At 44.3% G+C, this 17,648-nt stretch overlaps 1 protein-coding gene across 6 annotated transcripts in view; it reads right to left on the bottom strand.

The window, feature by feature from the left end:
* Positions 1–17,648, bottom strand: part of PDE1C (phosphodiesterase 1C) — a 536,493-nt gene that overhangs the window by 505,865 nt on the left and 12,980 nt on the right. For 5 of the 6 annotated variants that reach the window (XM_046020562.1, XM_046020563.1, XM_046020565.1 and 2 more), the window contains exon 1: positions 14,434–14,534. The exons of the other annotated variant lie outside the window; for it this stretch is intronic. In XM_046020562.1, the coding sequence (XP_045876518.1) occupies positions 14,434–14,518 (85 nt within the window). In that variant the 5' untranslated portion in view covers positions 14,519–14,534. Of the gene's footprint in view, positions 1–14,433; positions 14,535–17,648 lie in introns of those variants that run through there. 6 annotated transcript variants of the gene reach the window in all.

Below are 17,648 nucleotides of genomic sequence, written 5' to 3'. Positions count from 1 at the left end.
ATGCATATAGCAATCTATATTAAGTTGATGGTTGCCTAAGTTTGAACCCATTCTTTACTCTTTTTCTTTTTTTTTAGATATGTGGTATTATATTTTACATCATTTTTTTTTTTAATTTTACTTATTTATTTGACAGAGAGACACAGCAAGGGAACACAAGCTGGGGAGTGGAGAGGGAGAAGCAGGCTTCCCACTCAGCAGGGAGCCTGATGTGGGGCTTGATCCCAGGACTCTGGGATCATCACCTGAGCTGAAGATAGATGCTTAATGACTGAGCCACCCAGGTGCCCCTACTTTACATCATCTTATTTTGTGAATCCCTTGACTGATATTTATAGATATACTTAATTTTACTGCTTTTGTGCTTCCTATTTTCTTATTCCTTTTCATGGTCTTTCCTTCCACTCAAAAAGTCCCCTTTGACATTTCTTTTTAACTTTTCTTTGTCTGGGACACTCTTAATCTCTCCTACTATTCTGAATGATAATCTTGCTGGATAGAGTATTCTTGGCTGCAAGATTTTTCTTTCAGCATTTAGGATATATCATGCCACTCCCTTCTGGTGTGCAGTGTTATGGCTGAAAAATCCACTGATCACCTTATCGGGTTTCCCTTGTATGTAACTGTTTTCTTTTCTCTTGCTGCTTTTAAAATTCTCTCTTTATCACTACTTTTTGCCATTTTAATTACTATGTGTATTGATATGGACCTCTTCGCGTTGATGTTTTTGGAGGTTCTCTGTGCCTCCTGAATCTAGATTTTTGTTTCTTTCCCCAGATTCAGATGATTTTCAGCTATTATTTATTCAAATACATTTTCTGCATCTTTCTCTCTCTTTCCTTCTACGATCCCTATAATCCGAATCTTACTACATTTGATAGTGTCACTGAGTTCCCTAAGTCTATTTTCATTTTTTATTATTATTTTTTTCTCACTCCTTTTTTTTTCCATTGCTCCATCCTCCGGGTTGCTAATCCATTATTTTTCTTCCTCTACTCTATTTATTCCATCTAGTGTATTTTTTAATTTCAGTTATTGAGTTCTTCATCTTCAATTGGTTCCTTTTTACGTTTTCAGTCTCTTTGTTAAAGGTCTCATTGAGGTCCTCCACGCTTCTCAAGTCCAGTGAATATATTTATGACCATTGCTTTAAATTCTCTATCAGGTATGTTACTGATCTCTGTTCCATTTACTCTCTTGCTGTGATTTTGTCCTGTTCTTTCATTTGGGACCTATTGCTCTGTCTTTCATCTTGTCTAAATCTCTGTGTCTGTTTGTCTTAGAAAAGTCAGCTACCTCTTTTGCTTTTACTGTGGTGGCCTTATGAAGAGGTCCTGTAGTGCCCTGCAAAGCAATGTCCCCTGTTCACCCAAACCTGGTGCTTCGGGGATGTCTCCTATGTGTGTTGTGTGCACCCTACTGTTCTGGCAGAGTTGCATTTGCCTTCAGTCCAGTTGACTGCAATGTCTCTCTTTGCCTGATCTAGACAGGGTTTGGTCTCTGCGCTGTTACTGGGCCAGTGTGGGGCCACTTGGGCTTGACCTGAGTCAGACCAGGCCGGAGATGCAGTAGCACTGAACTACAAGGCATGTTCCCTGGGTTGTCTCTTGAGAAGCCTTCATTTTTGGGGCAGTGCTTGTAGTCAGACCAAATGTCTGCCCCCAGCCCACAGATGGGGCTGCAATTGGACTTGTGTGTGTAGTTATCTCCCCACGGCAAGAGTCACTTTAGAGCAGTGCTGGCCCCCATCAGAGCTGCTTGCACACTGCCAGGCTTAGGGTACCACTTTGGATAGGCTCTAGCCAAGAGCGTATTAGAGGGGGAATTTCGAAGGACTACAGGAGAACATGGGGGCAGAATGTGCAATGTTAGCAAGGTTTGCACAGGTCTGTTGTGGGAGGAGAACTGGAGCTACTTTAAAAAAAACTTCTGCCACAAGGCTGGAGGCAGCGAGTTCTCAGGAAAGCATGGGTGCAATGTGCATGGTGCTAGAAAGGTCCAGAGGAGTGGTCCAAAAAAAGCACACAGGGGCAGAGCAAGCAGTGTTAGCAAGTTAGGTAGTGAGTACTGGCATCACACTGGTTCCTGCAGGTGTCTGTGTGTGTCTAGGCTGGGGGCAGGGGAGTAAAATGGTGCCGACCAGCTCTTCAGGTCCTGGAGGAGTCTCTGAATGATTCCTGTCCCTCCAACACATGCTCTAAGTAAACAAATCTCCCTCATGTATGCATCAGATGTTTTCCAAACTGCTCCTTCTATGCTGTATCTCCGGGACTGTTGTGCTATCTCTTTAAGGGCAGGGACCCAGCTTCCTAACCACCATCCAGCTCTCCCAAAATCAAGTCCACTGATTTTTTAAAGTTCCAAATGTTAAGCCCTGCTGATTGTAAGAATTCCTGAAATTTGGCTCCTCTGGTTTTCAAAGCCAAATATTATGGAGATTCCTCTTCCCCATGCAAGTTCCCCATATCTGGGGTGCCTGATGTGAGGCTTTGTTTCCCTCCTCTCCGTGAGTCTGCAGTATCTCTCCCTCCTGTCCTGTAGACAGTCCCTGTGGGTCCATTTAGCTCCCAAATACATCTCTGCCTTTCCTACCCACTTTGATGAGATGGCTTCTCTTCATTTAGCTGTGGAATCTGTTCTACCCATCTTTGGGTCTTTTTCTGGGTTATTTACACTGATGTGGGTGTTTTCTAGTTGTATCCATGGGACAGGTATCCACTCTGTCATCTTCCCCAGAAATTTGCTACTGGACAGTTTTTAAACTGGAGAACAAAGAGATCAGTTGTATGTTCCAAAAGAAGATTTAGCTGCTGTGTTGAGAAGAGTGTGAAGGGAGTCCAGCTAGAAATATTCCAGTAGATCAGTGAGTGAAGTGAAAGGTCTGAACTAAGGCAGGGGAGATAGAAGGGAAAGTATGCATAGGAAAGAGTTTAGAGGGGTGCCTGGCTGGCTGAGTCAGTGACTCTTGATCTCAGGGTCCTGAGTTTAAGCCCCACATTTGGCATGGAGACTACTTTAAAAAAAAAAAAGGAAAGCGTTAAGAGAAGAAACTCTTAAGTCCATAAGTAAAAACCAACTTCCAACAACTTTGCTTCCAAGACCCACTTCCCCAGGGCTCCTTGGGGGAGGCCTGGTTCTCGGGCCAAGCTCCCACCACACTCCAGAGCCTGCCTGCCAAACAGCACAGGAAGTGCCAACCAGCTCTCCCCAGAGCAGCTGGCATCAATTACCCAGACCCTGCTGGAAGCATTCGGCTGGGGTAAGTCAGGAGTTCCAGATACCAGCCTGGTCAGAAATCCTATACTAAAACAAAGACAGACTTGCAGCCCTGCCAGCATTCAACATAAGTGGCTGGTGGGGGTCTGTGGGAGGCAGCCAGGGAGCAGGCTGGTGAGCACCATCCAGGGAAGCAGCTGTGGGCCTGGGAGCCTTGCCCGCTCCCTGATTGCAGGGCCTCTCCATCATCATAACCAATAGCTACCAATTATTGGGCACCTACAGTGAGCTAGGTTCTTACATTCTTCATCCTATTGAATTCTCCCAATGCGACAAGAAGGAATTGCCAACCCCATTTACAAATGCAGAACCTGAGATTTAAAGAGATTCATGATCTTTCCCACAGTCACAGGGACAGAACAGGCCAGCACTGGGCCTAGAGCCCAAGTCTCCTGCATCACGTTCCTTTCCACCTACCATCCTGGCCTGGGAGAGTTAATCATCTAAAAGGGGCCTAGAAATTAGGGACTCACATGCAAAGCCATCACAAGTGACACATTAAATCCTAAAATATGATACTGGTTGAAAAGATGGGAGAATTTGTAGGTCCACCATGGATTCATTGAAAATAACTGTACAGCATCAGGACACCAATGCCCAAGGACACAAAAGTGAATGAATGCCTTTTGGCAGGAAATGCCAAATTTGAATATCAGAAAGAAGACCGAGGTCATAATTACAGCTTTTCAAAGAACACTATATACAAGTGTTTGATGAAACCGGACTTAGAGTTGGTTATTAGTATTATCTTCATGATAATATTATAGTAGAAATATATCGTCATTATGGATATGTATCATGAATATAATAATAACACAAAAATAATATTATAACAAACATTTATACAGAACTTACTATGTACCAGGTACTGTTCCAAGTGCTTGATATACATTAACTCATTTAATCCTCTAACACTCCAGGAGACAGATAATGTATCTCCATTTAACAGATGAGCACATTGAGAAAGGGTAAGTAACTTGTCCAAGATCACACAGCTAATAAACTATGAAGACAAAATTCAAACCAAGGTAGTCAAGTTCCAGAATCCATGCTCTTAACCTCCGTACATACTGCTTTTCAAATCCAGCAAGCATTTATGAAGCAGAACCCATGATAGATGCTCCCATAACTATAAATCTATTATCACATTTATGGTTCATAATAAACAAATCTAGGAACATGAACTGAAGTCATGAAGACTTCCTATACCATCAGAATAAACCCAACCCTGCTGACAAAAATACACTTGGAAATCTCCACTCATTTGCCCCATTTCCCACAAGGATCTGATATCATAAAAGTGGAATGCCTGGAAGGCCCAGGCATAGACACAGTCTCTTGCCTTTGGTTCCTTCCTTGTGTCTAGCTCAGTGGTCATCAAACTCACTGTGAATCAGAATTACCACACAAAATTATACACACACAATCTAGGCTACTTAACTCCAAGAATAATTTCAACTAATTATTTGTTTTTAATTTTTAACTAATTTTAAATAGTCTTTTTTTTTTAAGATTTTTAAAATTTATTTGACAGAGAAATAACAAGTAGGCAGAGAGGCAGGCAAAGAGAGAGGGGGAAGCAGGCTCCCTGCTGAACAGAGAGCCCAATGCAGGCCTCAATCCCAGGCCCCTGAGATCATGGCCTGAGCCGAAGGCAGAGGCTTAACCCACTGAGCCACCCAAGCACCCAACTCTCTACTAGTCTTACATCGAATTTACCTCTGCTTTGTTCTGAACTCTGCAAAGCACCTTTCACCAGAAATCCAGTGAACCTCATTTAGCCATTCCCCTGCACCTTCCCACTCTGGGAAAGTTATGGTGGACCTTAGGACTCAAGGCTCACCTCATTCTCGAGTGGCAGGAACCACAGAGATTGCCTTACTCAACCAGTTCATTTACAGATGGAGAAAATGATGCCCATGTTAAGTGACTCAGACAGGATGAAAGAGCAAGTTGGTAAGAAACTCACCCCAACTCTCAATTCTGAGTCCAGAATTGGACATTTCCCCCCCATGGTTCTCCCGCTCTTCCATAGTGTCTAGTTCATGCTATATTTGGCAAATATTTATTAACTTCCAATAATAATAGTGCTATATACTGAGTGTTTGTGTCCCCCCAAAACTCATATGTTGAACACTAATCGCCAATGTGATGGTGTTAGAAAGTGGGGCCTTTGGGAGGTAATTAGGTCATGAGGGTGGAGCCCTCAGAAATAGGATTAGCACCCTTTTAAAGAGACCCAGAGAGGTCCCTTGACCCTTCTGTCAGGTGAGGACACAGCGAGAAAATGGCCATCTATGAACCAGGAAGAAGGCCCTCAACAGACACCAAATCCGCTGGTGCCTTCCCAGCCTCCAGAACTGTGCAAAGTCACGTTGTTGAAGCCACCAGGTCTGCAGTTTTCTGTTACAGCAACACAAATGGACTAAGACAACACCTAGGAACTCTACTTGCATTTTATCCCATTTAATATCCCAGCCCAGCAAGGTAGATACTATTTATCGTGTCCACTTATAGCTTATGACACCGAACTTCAGCCATGTGTTGTCAGCTCTCTAAGATGGCAACAAAAGGAAGATGGGGTTCAGAATATGAAACCGGGTGTCTAACTCCAGAGCTCGTCATATTCTGTACTCAAATAAGTCCAATTTAACCATCCTGCTCCCCTTTTCCTTCTATGTCCCAGGACAGATCCACAGGCCTGGCTCAGAAGGTCATTCCTACAATTCTGGAACTACTCCAATTTCCTCATGGCCCCAGGTGGATTCTGCCAGATCCGTGGAAGCTGGGTAGACATTGCAGGTACACTGTATGGCCCAGGGAGGGGCACCAGTCCATGACATGGCAGAGGAGTGCCCAGTGCACACTTCGCTCTTGTTCCTGGGCTGGGGACCAGCATGGTTGTACTTCCTAGTGTTCACTCCCACACCAGCACAGACAGACCCACCACTGAGCCTGCCACAGGGCACCCGCCAACCCTCAGGATCATACACCACTGACCTGCACCACTCCCAGCCAGAGCCAGCTCTAGGCATGGCATGATTTCAGATAAAGGGAAGGGACACTGAGCAAAGACATACGGTGTGACAGACATGCACGGTGCATGGCACCTCACTCTCCATGCTGTGGTTCACCCACAAGGAAGGTGGTACTACCTCACTTGTTCTAAGAAAGAAACTGAGGCTCAGAGAAGCTAACTGACTTGCCTGGCCAGCACAATAAGTCTTTGCGTGACTCCCAAAGCCCAGGGTTTCTCACTACAAATGCAACCTCCCCACAGACACCCATCCCTAAAACTGTGTACTCCTGTTGCTAGCGGACAATCAGAACCCCATCGTGAGAGCCTCATTCCTCAAGCCACAGATACAGCCGCCCTTTGTTCAAGTATAAATGCTGGCAAGAAGGGTGTACAAATTTTAACCAGTATAAAGTCTTCCTTAATAATAAGAAGCATTTGAATGGCATTTTAGAGTTAAAGCTATTTTTTTCTCCTATAACTTCACCTGATCCTCACTACTGCTCCATATCTAAGACTCACACTCTACATTTCACATATGAGGAAGCGGAGGCTCAGAGAATGATTTGCCCTAGAGGCACAGTGGGTCGGGGAGATGGGTGCCAGAGCAGAGATGGCAAGGCCCAGGCAGCACGACCCCTCATTCCACATACCCCTTCCCCTCACTCTGTTCCAGCCTTCTCAGAGATGGGAAGAGGAGGGAATTAGGGCCATGGGTACTGGGAGGTGGCTGTAAAGTATTTTGCCTTGGATCCTTATTCGATTCTTTGCTCCCTACCATCACCCCCAACCAAGCAGGCAATACGCAAATGTCTTGCCTCCACCCAGACAGACAGCGGGCAGATGGAAAGAGCCCGAACATTCAGAGACCCCAGAGACCACACTGGACTGAGAAAATCCTGAGCTATATGCACCAAGGGAGGACAGGGGCCTCTATGACTGGGATGGAGAGTGGGCCCCATCCCCAAGGCATACAGCCAAGTCACCCTGGCCTTGTTTACCACAGACCCCTGCCCACCCCAGAAGCCCTGTGGTAGGAGCGTCTACCAGCAGACCTTCTCCACTTAGCATGGGCTTCCAGCTCCGACAATCCAAGGGCAGAACAGGAACCCTCACTCCCAGCCCCCTGGGCCTCTGCTGTCTAGGGGCCCCTTATGTTTCCTCCTCTGGGACAACCCTGCAGAGAGAAACATAGGGGCAAGGGAGTCAGTGGCAGTTGCTACAGGAAACACATCCCTCTATTAGCAACACCGCTTCAGTACAGGCCTAGAATTTTCCACACCACCAGATTCATTTTTGAAGGAAGCAGCTTCTTTGCCATATACGCCACCAACTTCACATCCTCCCAGCCCATGGCTTCACCCATTTCCTTACAACGCCCTAGAGGGGAGAAAGGAAGTGAGGGCCCTCCTGGAGCCCCATTTTCTCATCTGTAGAGTAAGTGGTAAGGAGTACCGAAAGAGACTAAGTGAGACCCACTCACGTAGCTTAAAAAAAAAAAGAAAAAAAGTGCAGTGCTTTTGTTTTTTGCAGACATACCTCACTTTGTGGGGAAGGCTATGTGCTTATATTTTAGGCAGCCTCATGGGAAACGTAAAAATCTGTGCATGTCCTTAATAAAACCCAAATAGATATCCAAGCCCCAAAAGACCAGGAGAGTTCCCCTGGAAAACAAGAATACTGCCCTCCCCCCACACCCACACCCATACCCACAGATGCAAGGTCACAAGTACCTCACCAGAGTCAAATTACGCTTGAACTTCAACATACAGCTTGAATTAATACTAATCACTATAATCACTTGCTACAGTTGAAAATTCAATGGTTTCCTAGGGATGGAACTCTCAAAGCACGAATGCTGGATGACAGTTGGGGCTTTCTGGTAGGGCACATGTTCAACATTATAGTCTTATTTCCAAGACCTCTTGATCGCACACCTGATTTCATGACCTGAGCAAATTATATAAAGAGGACATAAGAACATTTGCATCACGACATGCGGAATGATGAGGCTGAAGAGGAATCCTGGTGGGAAGCAGATTAGCAAGCCCTTGTTTCTTCAACCTGATATTCCCCCCAGAAGCAGCCCTGCCCAATCTGTGACAATGCTCCAACACTTGCTGGTTTTGCCCCCGCCTGGGCTGGTCCAGCAGACATGGCAAATTCCCTGGTCTTTCTTCATCAGGATAACAGACTGGTTCCAAGATGTAGGCAGAAATTAAGTCCACTGTGGGAGGCAGCATGGTGTGGGGCAAACCCTGGGCTGAGGGGTCACAGCATATGTGGTTTGAACCCAACTCCGCTACTTCCTAGCTTGATGACTTCCAGCAAATTAGTCCCTCTCAGAGTCTCTTAGGGGTTTCTTCTCCTAAAATTGGGTCATAACGGATAACTTTCAGAATTACAAAAAGTGATCAAATGAGCTGAGTAAAGCACCTAGATCAGAGCCTGGTCCAAACCACACAGCTACGCTTGATATATGGCAGCACCTGTTCTCACTGCAGCCTTGACCATCAATGTCCCAGAGGTCCCAAAGCCAGGGCACAGGCTTGTTTAAGGGCCCCAGGCTTCCATGTCAGAGGGAATTCTCACAGTTTTTCTCCATGGGGGTGTTGTTGGTCTTTAGGGAAATTCCCCATTATGAAGAGCTGTACCTCACTCTGTAAAACATTGAACTCCTCTGCACTCTGCTCACTGTCTCTAGAGCTTGTCCACAGCCCCGCTCCATGCAACTACCAAAAGTGCACCATATATATCCAAACACCCCCTAAGGTATACCACCCCCATGGAGAACCACAGCTGAAGCCTTCTCCCTGCCAGTCTGAACCAGAAGTCGATGCTTCCCTCCCCTTAGAGCAGAAATGTCCATTCAACAGAGAGTTTTGTCAGAAGCCCTCCAAATTTTATTTTATTTTTTAAAGAATTTATTCATTTACTTGACACACAGAGAGAGAAATCACAAGTAGGCAGAGAGGCAGGTAGAAAGAGAGGGGGAAGCAGGCTCTCCACCAAGCAGAGAGCCTGAGGTGGGACTCGACCGCAGGACACCAAGACCATGACCCGAGCCGAAGGCAGAGCCCCAACCCACTGAGCCACCCAGGTGCCCCAAATTTTATTCTTGACCTGATCACAGGGTGGGTCACATTTCCCCTCCTACAGAACTCCTAAGACCTCCACTGTCCTCATCAGCTTCCCCTAGTAAGAATCTTTCGAGTTGCCAGTACCATAACATGAATTCTTTTAGTAAAGTCCCTTGACCTAGAAATTCTGCATTTATTAATTTAGACTAGAACAGGAGGTGGTTCCCAATGACAATGTCAGACATTTTTGAAAAGAAACAATCTGGGAGCCACCAGGATCTCATCGGGAATCTTCTCTCACATGGTGAGAGAGGGGCTGTCTACTTACTGCACCCTGCAGAAACCATGTGACTAGTTGGTGTAGGGGCCAAGGCAGATCACCCCCAAAATGTGCTACTTTTGCATGCAGATTATTTTGAGCTGAAAACAATCAAGGCCCAAAAGACTTAGAAAGAAACTTTGACCTTCCCCCTACATCAAAGAATTTAGAGGACCTGCTCCAGGAAGAGAGCCAGAGATAACTACAGTATTATATGAACTAGGGATGATAGACAGGGAGGAACTTAGCAAAGTCTGTTTGTTAAAATTCCTCTCTATGCCCCTTGTTTCTGAATGGCCCAGCAAACATCTGTTTGGAAAACATTTACTCTTTCCCATCTTCTTGTGAATTGCTTTCCTTCCCTTTGAAGTTTCAGACCCTACCTCCTTCTCCTCAGTTCAGGATGACATATATACCTCATTTTGTCTGTCTTTGGAATCTCATGTCTGTGTGGATTCCCAGTATGTACAGAACTAAATTTTATTTTCTTCTGTTCATCTGTCTCATGTCAGTTTGATTCTTAATTCAGCTAGAAGAATCTTAAACAGTAGAGAAAATTTTTTTCTCCCTAACACTGGCAACCATGAGTGTGGACTACAAGATATCTGTATGTTTCAAAGCAAGTCTTAACTGCCACATACTGATGTTGCAGGAATAGGAGTCCTCCTACCTGAAAAAAGTATTTGTAATATACATGAAACGGCACTGACAAGTTAAGTGTGCATATATATATACATACACACACACACACACACACACACACACAGAGAGAGGAAGTGGGGAGAAAGGCCCTTGAATATGTGGAGGACAGAGGTATCAATGCACCACACAACTGAAAATCCACATGTAACTTAGATTCCCTAAAAACTTAACTAGCAATAGCCTACTGTTGACTGAAAGCTTTACTGATAGGATAAACAGTTGATTAACTTACATTTTGTATGTTATATGTACAACATGATATAGTCTTACAATAAAGTAAGCTAGAAAAAAGAAAATGTTATCCAAAAAATCATAAGGAAGAGAAAATATATTTTACAGTACTGAACTGTATTTACTGGGGAAAAATCCATGTATAAGTGGACCGGTGCAGTTCAAAACTATGTTGTTCGGGGCACCTGGGTGGCTCAGTGGGTTAAGCCTCTGCCTTCGGCTCAGGGTCATGATCTCAGGGTCCTGGGATCGAGCCCCATACCGGGCTCTCTACTCAGCAGGGAGCCTGCTTCCTCCTCTCTCTCTCTGCCTGCCTCCCTGCCTACTTGTGATCTCTCTCTTCCAAATAAGTAAATAAAATCTTTAAAAAAAAAAAAAAACTATGTTGTTCAAGGATCAACTGGATATGTATATAGGAGTATATATATACACACAGAGAGACATATATGTATGCATTGGGGCACCTGGATGGCTAGTCAGTTAAGTGTCTGACTCTTGATCTCAGCTCAGGTCTTGATCTCAGGGTCATGATTTCAAGCCCCATCTTGGGCTCCATGCCCAGCCAACTTAAAGAAAAAATGACATGTGCGTATATAATGTATATTATTGATATATATTAATTATATAATTATGGGATTGATATACCGTAATTGTATATTATATCATTAATATACAGCATTATACTTACATATTATCTATCATTAATATATGATTATATGCATAATAAACATGTATTACACACTATAAATTAAAAGTACCTGCAAATTAAAATGAATAATAAAATCACCCAGAGGAAAAACATATAGACAAAGGAAATAAAAATACAATTTTACAAAAGAAGTGAAATAACATGGAATTGAGATACTTCTGTCCAACTCTCAAACCAGCAACTTCTTTTGAAATTATAAGTGTCTGGCATTCATGAGAGTCTATGAGCAGCTTGATAAACTGCTGGTAGGAGTGTAAGTAGGTATTTCCAGAGGGTAGTTGAGCAATAAATGTATTTTTTTAAATCCCTAAAAATATACATAGTCTTGGACCAAGCAATTATACTTCTAGAAATGTATTCGCAAAAGTATTTATGGATGCTCTCAAAGATTTAGTCCTTTTTCATTATTATGAAAACTGAAAAAAAATCAAAAGACACTAAATAACCAACAATAGGAGATTGATTAAACAAATGCTTTACATATAACATGAAGCAAAGCTAATAAGATGTTAAATAGACTACCAAATATTATCATTACATTTTGTTTTAAAAAGTATATACACCAAAAAGTACTGGGAGTATATAAAGGTCATATTAATATGTCCATTAATAATTTTTTATTAACATTTTTAACATGTCCATTAATAATTTTTAGCATTGGCTGATAAAATCACAAGTGATTTTCTTCTTCCTTTTTGATTATCTGTGTTTTCTCAAATGTCTATATTGGCCTAAAAGTTCTAAAATATCTCTAAAGTCACATACAAGTTTCAGCTTAGTAAAAAGTCATATATGGACAAATCACATCACCTCAAGAGTACAAATTCCTTGAATACCAGATTCTAAGTCTGATTTATCTTCATCAACTCCCCCATGATACTAACTTAGGGCCCTGAATAATGACAATTGCCATTTATTGAAGGAGCACCATGTGCCAGGTATTGTGCTAAATTGTATCTTTTAATATAGTAAAATTCAGTAAGCACTTTTCAAAAGAAGGAGGGAAGAAGGACAGATGGAAAGGTATAACTGAATAAATGTCCAGAGATCTGAAATAAGTTGGCAGCTCTCTCACCAGGAAGTGACCAGCTCAATTTTGAGGTCCCTTATAACTTGCAGGCCATACCAATGTGCCAAATCTTTTCTCCTAGTGAAGACGGGAGCAAAAGGACGGAAGGGTTTAGGTGGAGGAGGAACATACTAGAAACCTGGGTTTTAGAAGCCACACGTTTTAGAAGATCTCAGAGGGAACTACCAAGTAAAGCTTTAAAAATCACTTTTGGAAGGTTTCTTACCAGATTCAAGAAAACTAATATTAACATGATGGCCTGCTAATGGCCTGTTAATGAATCCCTTTGACCTTGGCAAGGTTAAATTCATTTTCACAAAAACTCCCAAGCAGTCATCATCACCATTAGAGGGCGAAAGATAAATTAGACATAGTTTCATAGGCACCTCAATAAGTAATTTAGACAGTGTGTGCGCTCTCACAAAGAACAATGAGGCCAAGGGAGTGCAGAGGGGCAACTTCTTTCTGATGGGGAAGGACAGCACAGGAGGTGGCCAGTGAGAGACAGGATAGATGAGATTTTTCAAAGCAGAGTTAGGGAAATGGCATTCTTGGTTGAACAGAGCAAAGGCTCTGAGGGCTGGGATCTGGGTAAAGGCAAATAATGATGAGTGTGGGGAAGATACACGTTTGAAGTGACAGCTGAGGCAGGAAACCCTAGCTCAAGCCAGAATGGGGAGCCTTGGGAAGCAGGCTAAGGAGTTCAGAGTTAATTCTGAAAGGAACGTGTTCAGTCCATGGCCAAGAAATCTTGGGCCACTTCATTAAAAGGAACAAAGTGTTCCAAAAATGAGCTCCTCTCCATTGGTACCTTTTTGCCCCTGGCAATTTCCTGCTGCAATGGCAAGCAGAGGCAGCCCACCAAAAAGCAAATTAACATACCACCTCATTTTCAAAGGTTTTGGGGTTAAGTTCAGATTTAAAGCCATAGTGACCAGAGCATACCCAGAAGTAGAAATGCTGGAGTAGCTCCTTGGCACCTGGCTTTGCCCTGTTTCTCCAAACTCTGACATTCCAGAAAGGAAGCCTCCCTGGTTTTGTCCACCTCCTGGGAAGATGAGGGGCCAATCTCTGGCCATTTCTTTCAAAACAGTGCACAGCATGGGACCTGTAGTGAAAACATCCGGAACTGTTCACTTGAAATTCAGCCTCAAAAGGGTCAGCCCACTAGTCCTGCTACCTCTAATAGCCCCTCTTGGTACCCCTCTTGGTAACAGGTTTGAGAAGCGAAGAAAACAGAGAGCCACAGCGAGTCCAGAGGACAGGGGACCCCTTTGGCTCAAACATTTCAGTAACATGATCCATCCGTCCCTGCCTAGATTCTGTGCCTGTCGGGCTGGTTCTCTCTTCCCCTCTTCCTCTCCCTCTCCCTACCTTCTTACATACATCCCTACTTCCCTCACCTGCCTTTCTCTGTGCCCCTTTCTCCTCGTTTAAACTTTTGTAAAAACCGTCCTTCATGCTGTCTCTGACTCTATCTCTGTGTGTCTGTCTCTTTCAGCTTCTGCATCTCTTGTTTCTGTCACTATCCCCACCTCTCTGTCATTCTATTAGTCTCTGTCTCTGTTTCTGACCTGATATCTAGGTGTTTCCATAATGTCTCTGTGTATCTCTGTCTCAGTTTCTATGGTGTCCACGTCTTTCAGTCGCTCTCTGACTTCCCTCTTTTAGTATTTCTAGATCCATCTCTCCATTTCTCTGCCTCCATCCCTGTCTCTATCTCTCCTCTCTGATTTACGTTGCTAAAGTCGCAGCAAGGAAATGGAGCTGTTCGGAAAGGGGTAACCCTGAAAACCAGCTCCAGCAGGCTGCCGGGTCAGAGCGGTGGGAGCGGCACCGCCGGGACAGCCCCGGGCGCGGCAAGCCCCCACTCACGCGGCTCCCTGGCCCTGTCACCGCTCCCCGGGGCTCCCCTCGCGAGAGCCCCGGGGCCCCGCCAGACCCCTGACCACCTCCTGCCCCCACTTAGGAAGGACCCTCGCAGCCAGAGGAAAGGAGCCAGGAGTCGGACAGAGGTTATAAAGTTCTCACCGATGGTGAAGCTGTAGCCATCGATGCTGAAAGTAGCGCTCCGGCATTTTTTGAAGCCCTCTTTCCTGTTGCTGGCGTCCGTCATGGCTCGGCCGGCGGCGTCCCGGGGTTCCCCGCGGCGCAGCGCGCAACCCCGCGCCCGCGCCCCGCGCTCGGCAATGTCCCCTCCCCCAGCCGCGCGGCGCGCGGTCCCCGCAGCCCGGCCGCCTGCCCACTGCGAGCCCGAAGCGCCGGCTGCCGGTGCTGTGGCTGCAAGTCCGCCGAGGTTTTAGACGCACAGAGCGATCAGCGCGCGGCGCCACTGCCCCATCCCCGGTGCCAAGTTCCAGATAGGGCGCGTGGAGCACTAGGAAAGGGAGGCGACGCGCGCCCCAGCGTGGGGACGGGGGCTGAGCCGAAATCCCTGTCTTTTCCACCGTACTCTCTGTGAGCGCCGAAGCCAGCGCGCTCGCCTGTTTTCTCTCTCAACTTCGCCTTCCCCTCTCTGGGGGCTGGTGGGGTTTGGGGACTCAAGGGAATGGCTCAGATCTGGCGTCGTGCTTCTAGATGTTTTCTCTGGCAGGCAGCAGAGCTCCCAAAAAGCACATCAACAGATGGAAAAGCAAACATCTAAGCCGGTTAGATGCTGCCAAAGTTTACTCCAAACAAGGAAGTCAGGAAAATCGCCACGCCCACTTCCTCCCAGCAGTTGTCCCCCCAACTAGCCAGGAGCTCCAAAAGATTACTTCTCAGCAGTCCCTCACTAGAGATGATTATCAAAGCAACCCATATTTGTGGCCATGTGCTTTCACACAGAGGCTCGAACCTATTCGATTTACAACCGTGTTCTAGCCCATTCCTCAGAGCACGTCCCAGCTCTCTCCAGTATGGCTTTGCCAAATAATTGACATCTGGAATTTAGGGAGGTAAGAGATTTTACCAGTCCTACAGCTAACCCTCTTGTTACAGATGAGGAAACTGAGCCTCAGAGAGGCTTTATTAAGGTCCTACAGATAGAAAGTGGCAGCGGTTAGACATAGTATCACTTTCTGACACCGATCCCTGGCCCTTCCAGTACCTGAAATGACCAGCTAACAGTTACTGAGGATTTAGAGTTGCACTGTTCTATGTCGGGGACTAGGGAGCTCATATGAATAGACCAGAGCCCAGTCCCTTGGTGGAGTCCACCCACTGTCACACGTAGAATGACAGTGCTATGCTCAAACTATTGGGAGACTACAAATAATTTAACTTCATTTGCTGTGATGGGATTTGACACAATTAATAAACACTTATCAGTCAGAGAGTCAATCAAGTATATTTAGAGAGTGCTCGCTTTGGCAGCACATATACTAAAGTATATTTAGAGAGTCAATCAGGTTTATTCCTAATTGGTTCCAGTTGAGTTGAGGGAGCAGTGGGTCCACAAGTCTTCAGAACCTAATTAAAATTAGACACCCTCTCCAAAAAAAAGGCACGAATACACACATGTGCAGTGTTCTACACACAATTTCAGGGGACTCATAAAACCCTTAAGCCCCCCAGGTTAATGAATGTCTCAGGGAACTGAATCTCTTTCAATTAACCATATACTTTCAGAGACATAGGTGTTTCTTTCTTTATGTCAGATGTCTTGGAACTTCAGTTATAAATTATCTCAGGAAAGACCTAGACACTTAGACCCACACTCATATTGATAGTATCCTTAGATCAATAGCAAGATTAATTGATCCACAAGGCAACAGGTGACAAGGACCTCATGTCACACATAATGACACATCTCAGCTTAGAAGCCAGGGGTTGCTTCGACTCTAAGATACTCCTTGAGACTGGAAGTGGTTACAACATGAAAGCATCAAAAGGGCTCTACAGACAGACAGACTTGGGTCTGAAATCTGATTCCACCATTTACCAGCTGTGCAACCATGAGAAAGATGCTAGACCTTCATGAGTCTTGCTTTCCTCATCTTATCACGAGGATTAAGTGAGAGGATGAAACCTAGACATACAGTGGGCATTCAGTTACTACAATTGCCAAGTGGCTCCCAACTTTCATTATGTAGACACTGGAAAATTCTTCTCCATGACAACAATATATTTTAGTTATTGCTATCACCATTAATTTTGTAAATAAGGAAAATTTTACATATAACATTTTTATGTATATTACCTAAAATATTAGATATATTTTTAAATTTAGTAATGAAAAGGAGTTTCCAATAGTTCCCATTCCCCTGTATTTCCCCCACTTTCCCAAACCTTTAGCAGAAGCACCTGCCTTCTTTTGTGTCACAGTAAATCCTGGAGTGAGGAGCCTGAAAGCCTGGTGTGATAATCTCCTATAGTAAATTATCAAGAAAAAAGAAAACCCTAATGCAGTGGAAATTTTTCCTTGAGTGAGCGAAATTAAAACTTGGTATTTAATCACTCTTAGCAGAAAAGCTTTTTGAAATACAATCTATAAAAATAATAACAACGTGATCATTTATCTGTCCCCTAAAGACTGGTAAAAATAACTTGCCTGAACAATTAGAACTGTTTTTAAACTGCTTCTCCCCAGAATCATTACCTCTCTCCCTGGTTTTAGAGATTGCACACCTACGAACCGCTAAATGCATTGCTTCAAGTGCAAAGTCTCAAAGCAGCCTTCTCAGTGTGGAGCTCTCACACCAAACCAAGTGAAGTCGAGAGCTAACATTACATAAGCCAAGAAAGAATGAGCTTGAGACTAAGATCAAAAGAGGCATTGCTTTCACTTGCTTGCTCAGAAATGCTCAGTGAAGAATGCTTATGAAGTAAGAAAACTAAACCAAACAGCTAAGCTGTTTGGATGTATGGATGCTGCAACCTTTGTCAGACCAGGGGTTGACCGACTAAGGCCACCAGGCCGAATGCAGCCTGTCACCTGTTTGTGTAGTCTTCATGCTAGGAATGGCTTTCACATTTTTAAGTGAGTGAAAAAAATTCAAAAGAAGACCATGTCTTCCGACATGTTAAAACTATATGAAGTTCAAATTTCAGTGTTAGAACATTAACACACTCCTTTACTTACATATTGTCTATGGCTTGCTTTTAAAACAAAAGGCAGAGTTGAGTAGTTGTGCCCAAGACCGTATGGCCTGCAAAACCAAAAATATTTACAATCTGATCCTTTACAGAAAATGTTTGCTCTTAGATTACAGTAAATATCTTACACCTGTCTGGACTTGGGTAACTTCTAGTTTTATTACATTTAT

The sequence above is a fragment of the Meles meles genome, chromosome 10, assembly GCF_922984935.1.
Source record: "Meles meles chromosome 10, mMelMel3.1 paternal haplotype, whole genome shotgun sequence".
Taxonomy (NCBI): domain Eukaryota; kingdom Metazoa; phylum Chordata; class Mammalia; order Carnivora; family Mustelidae; genus Meles; species Meles meles.
This window is presented reverse-complemented; position numbering and strand designations above follow the sequence as displayed.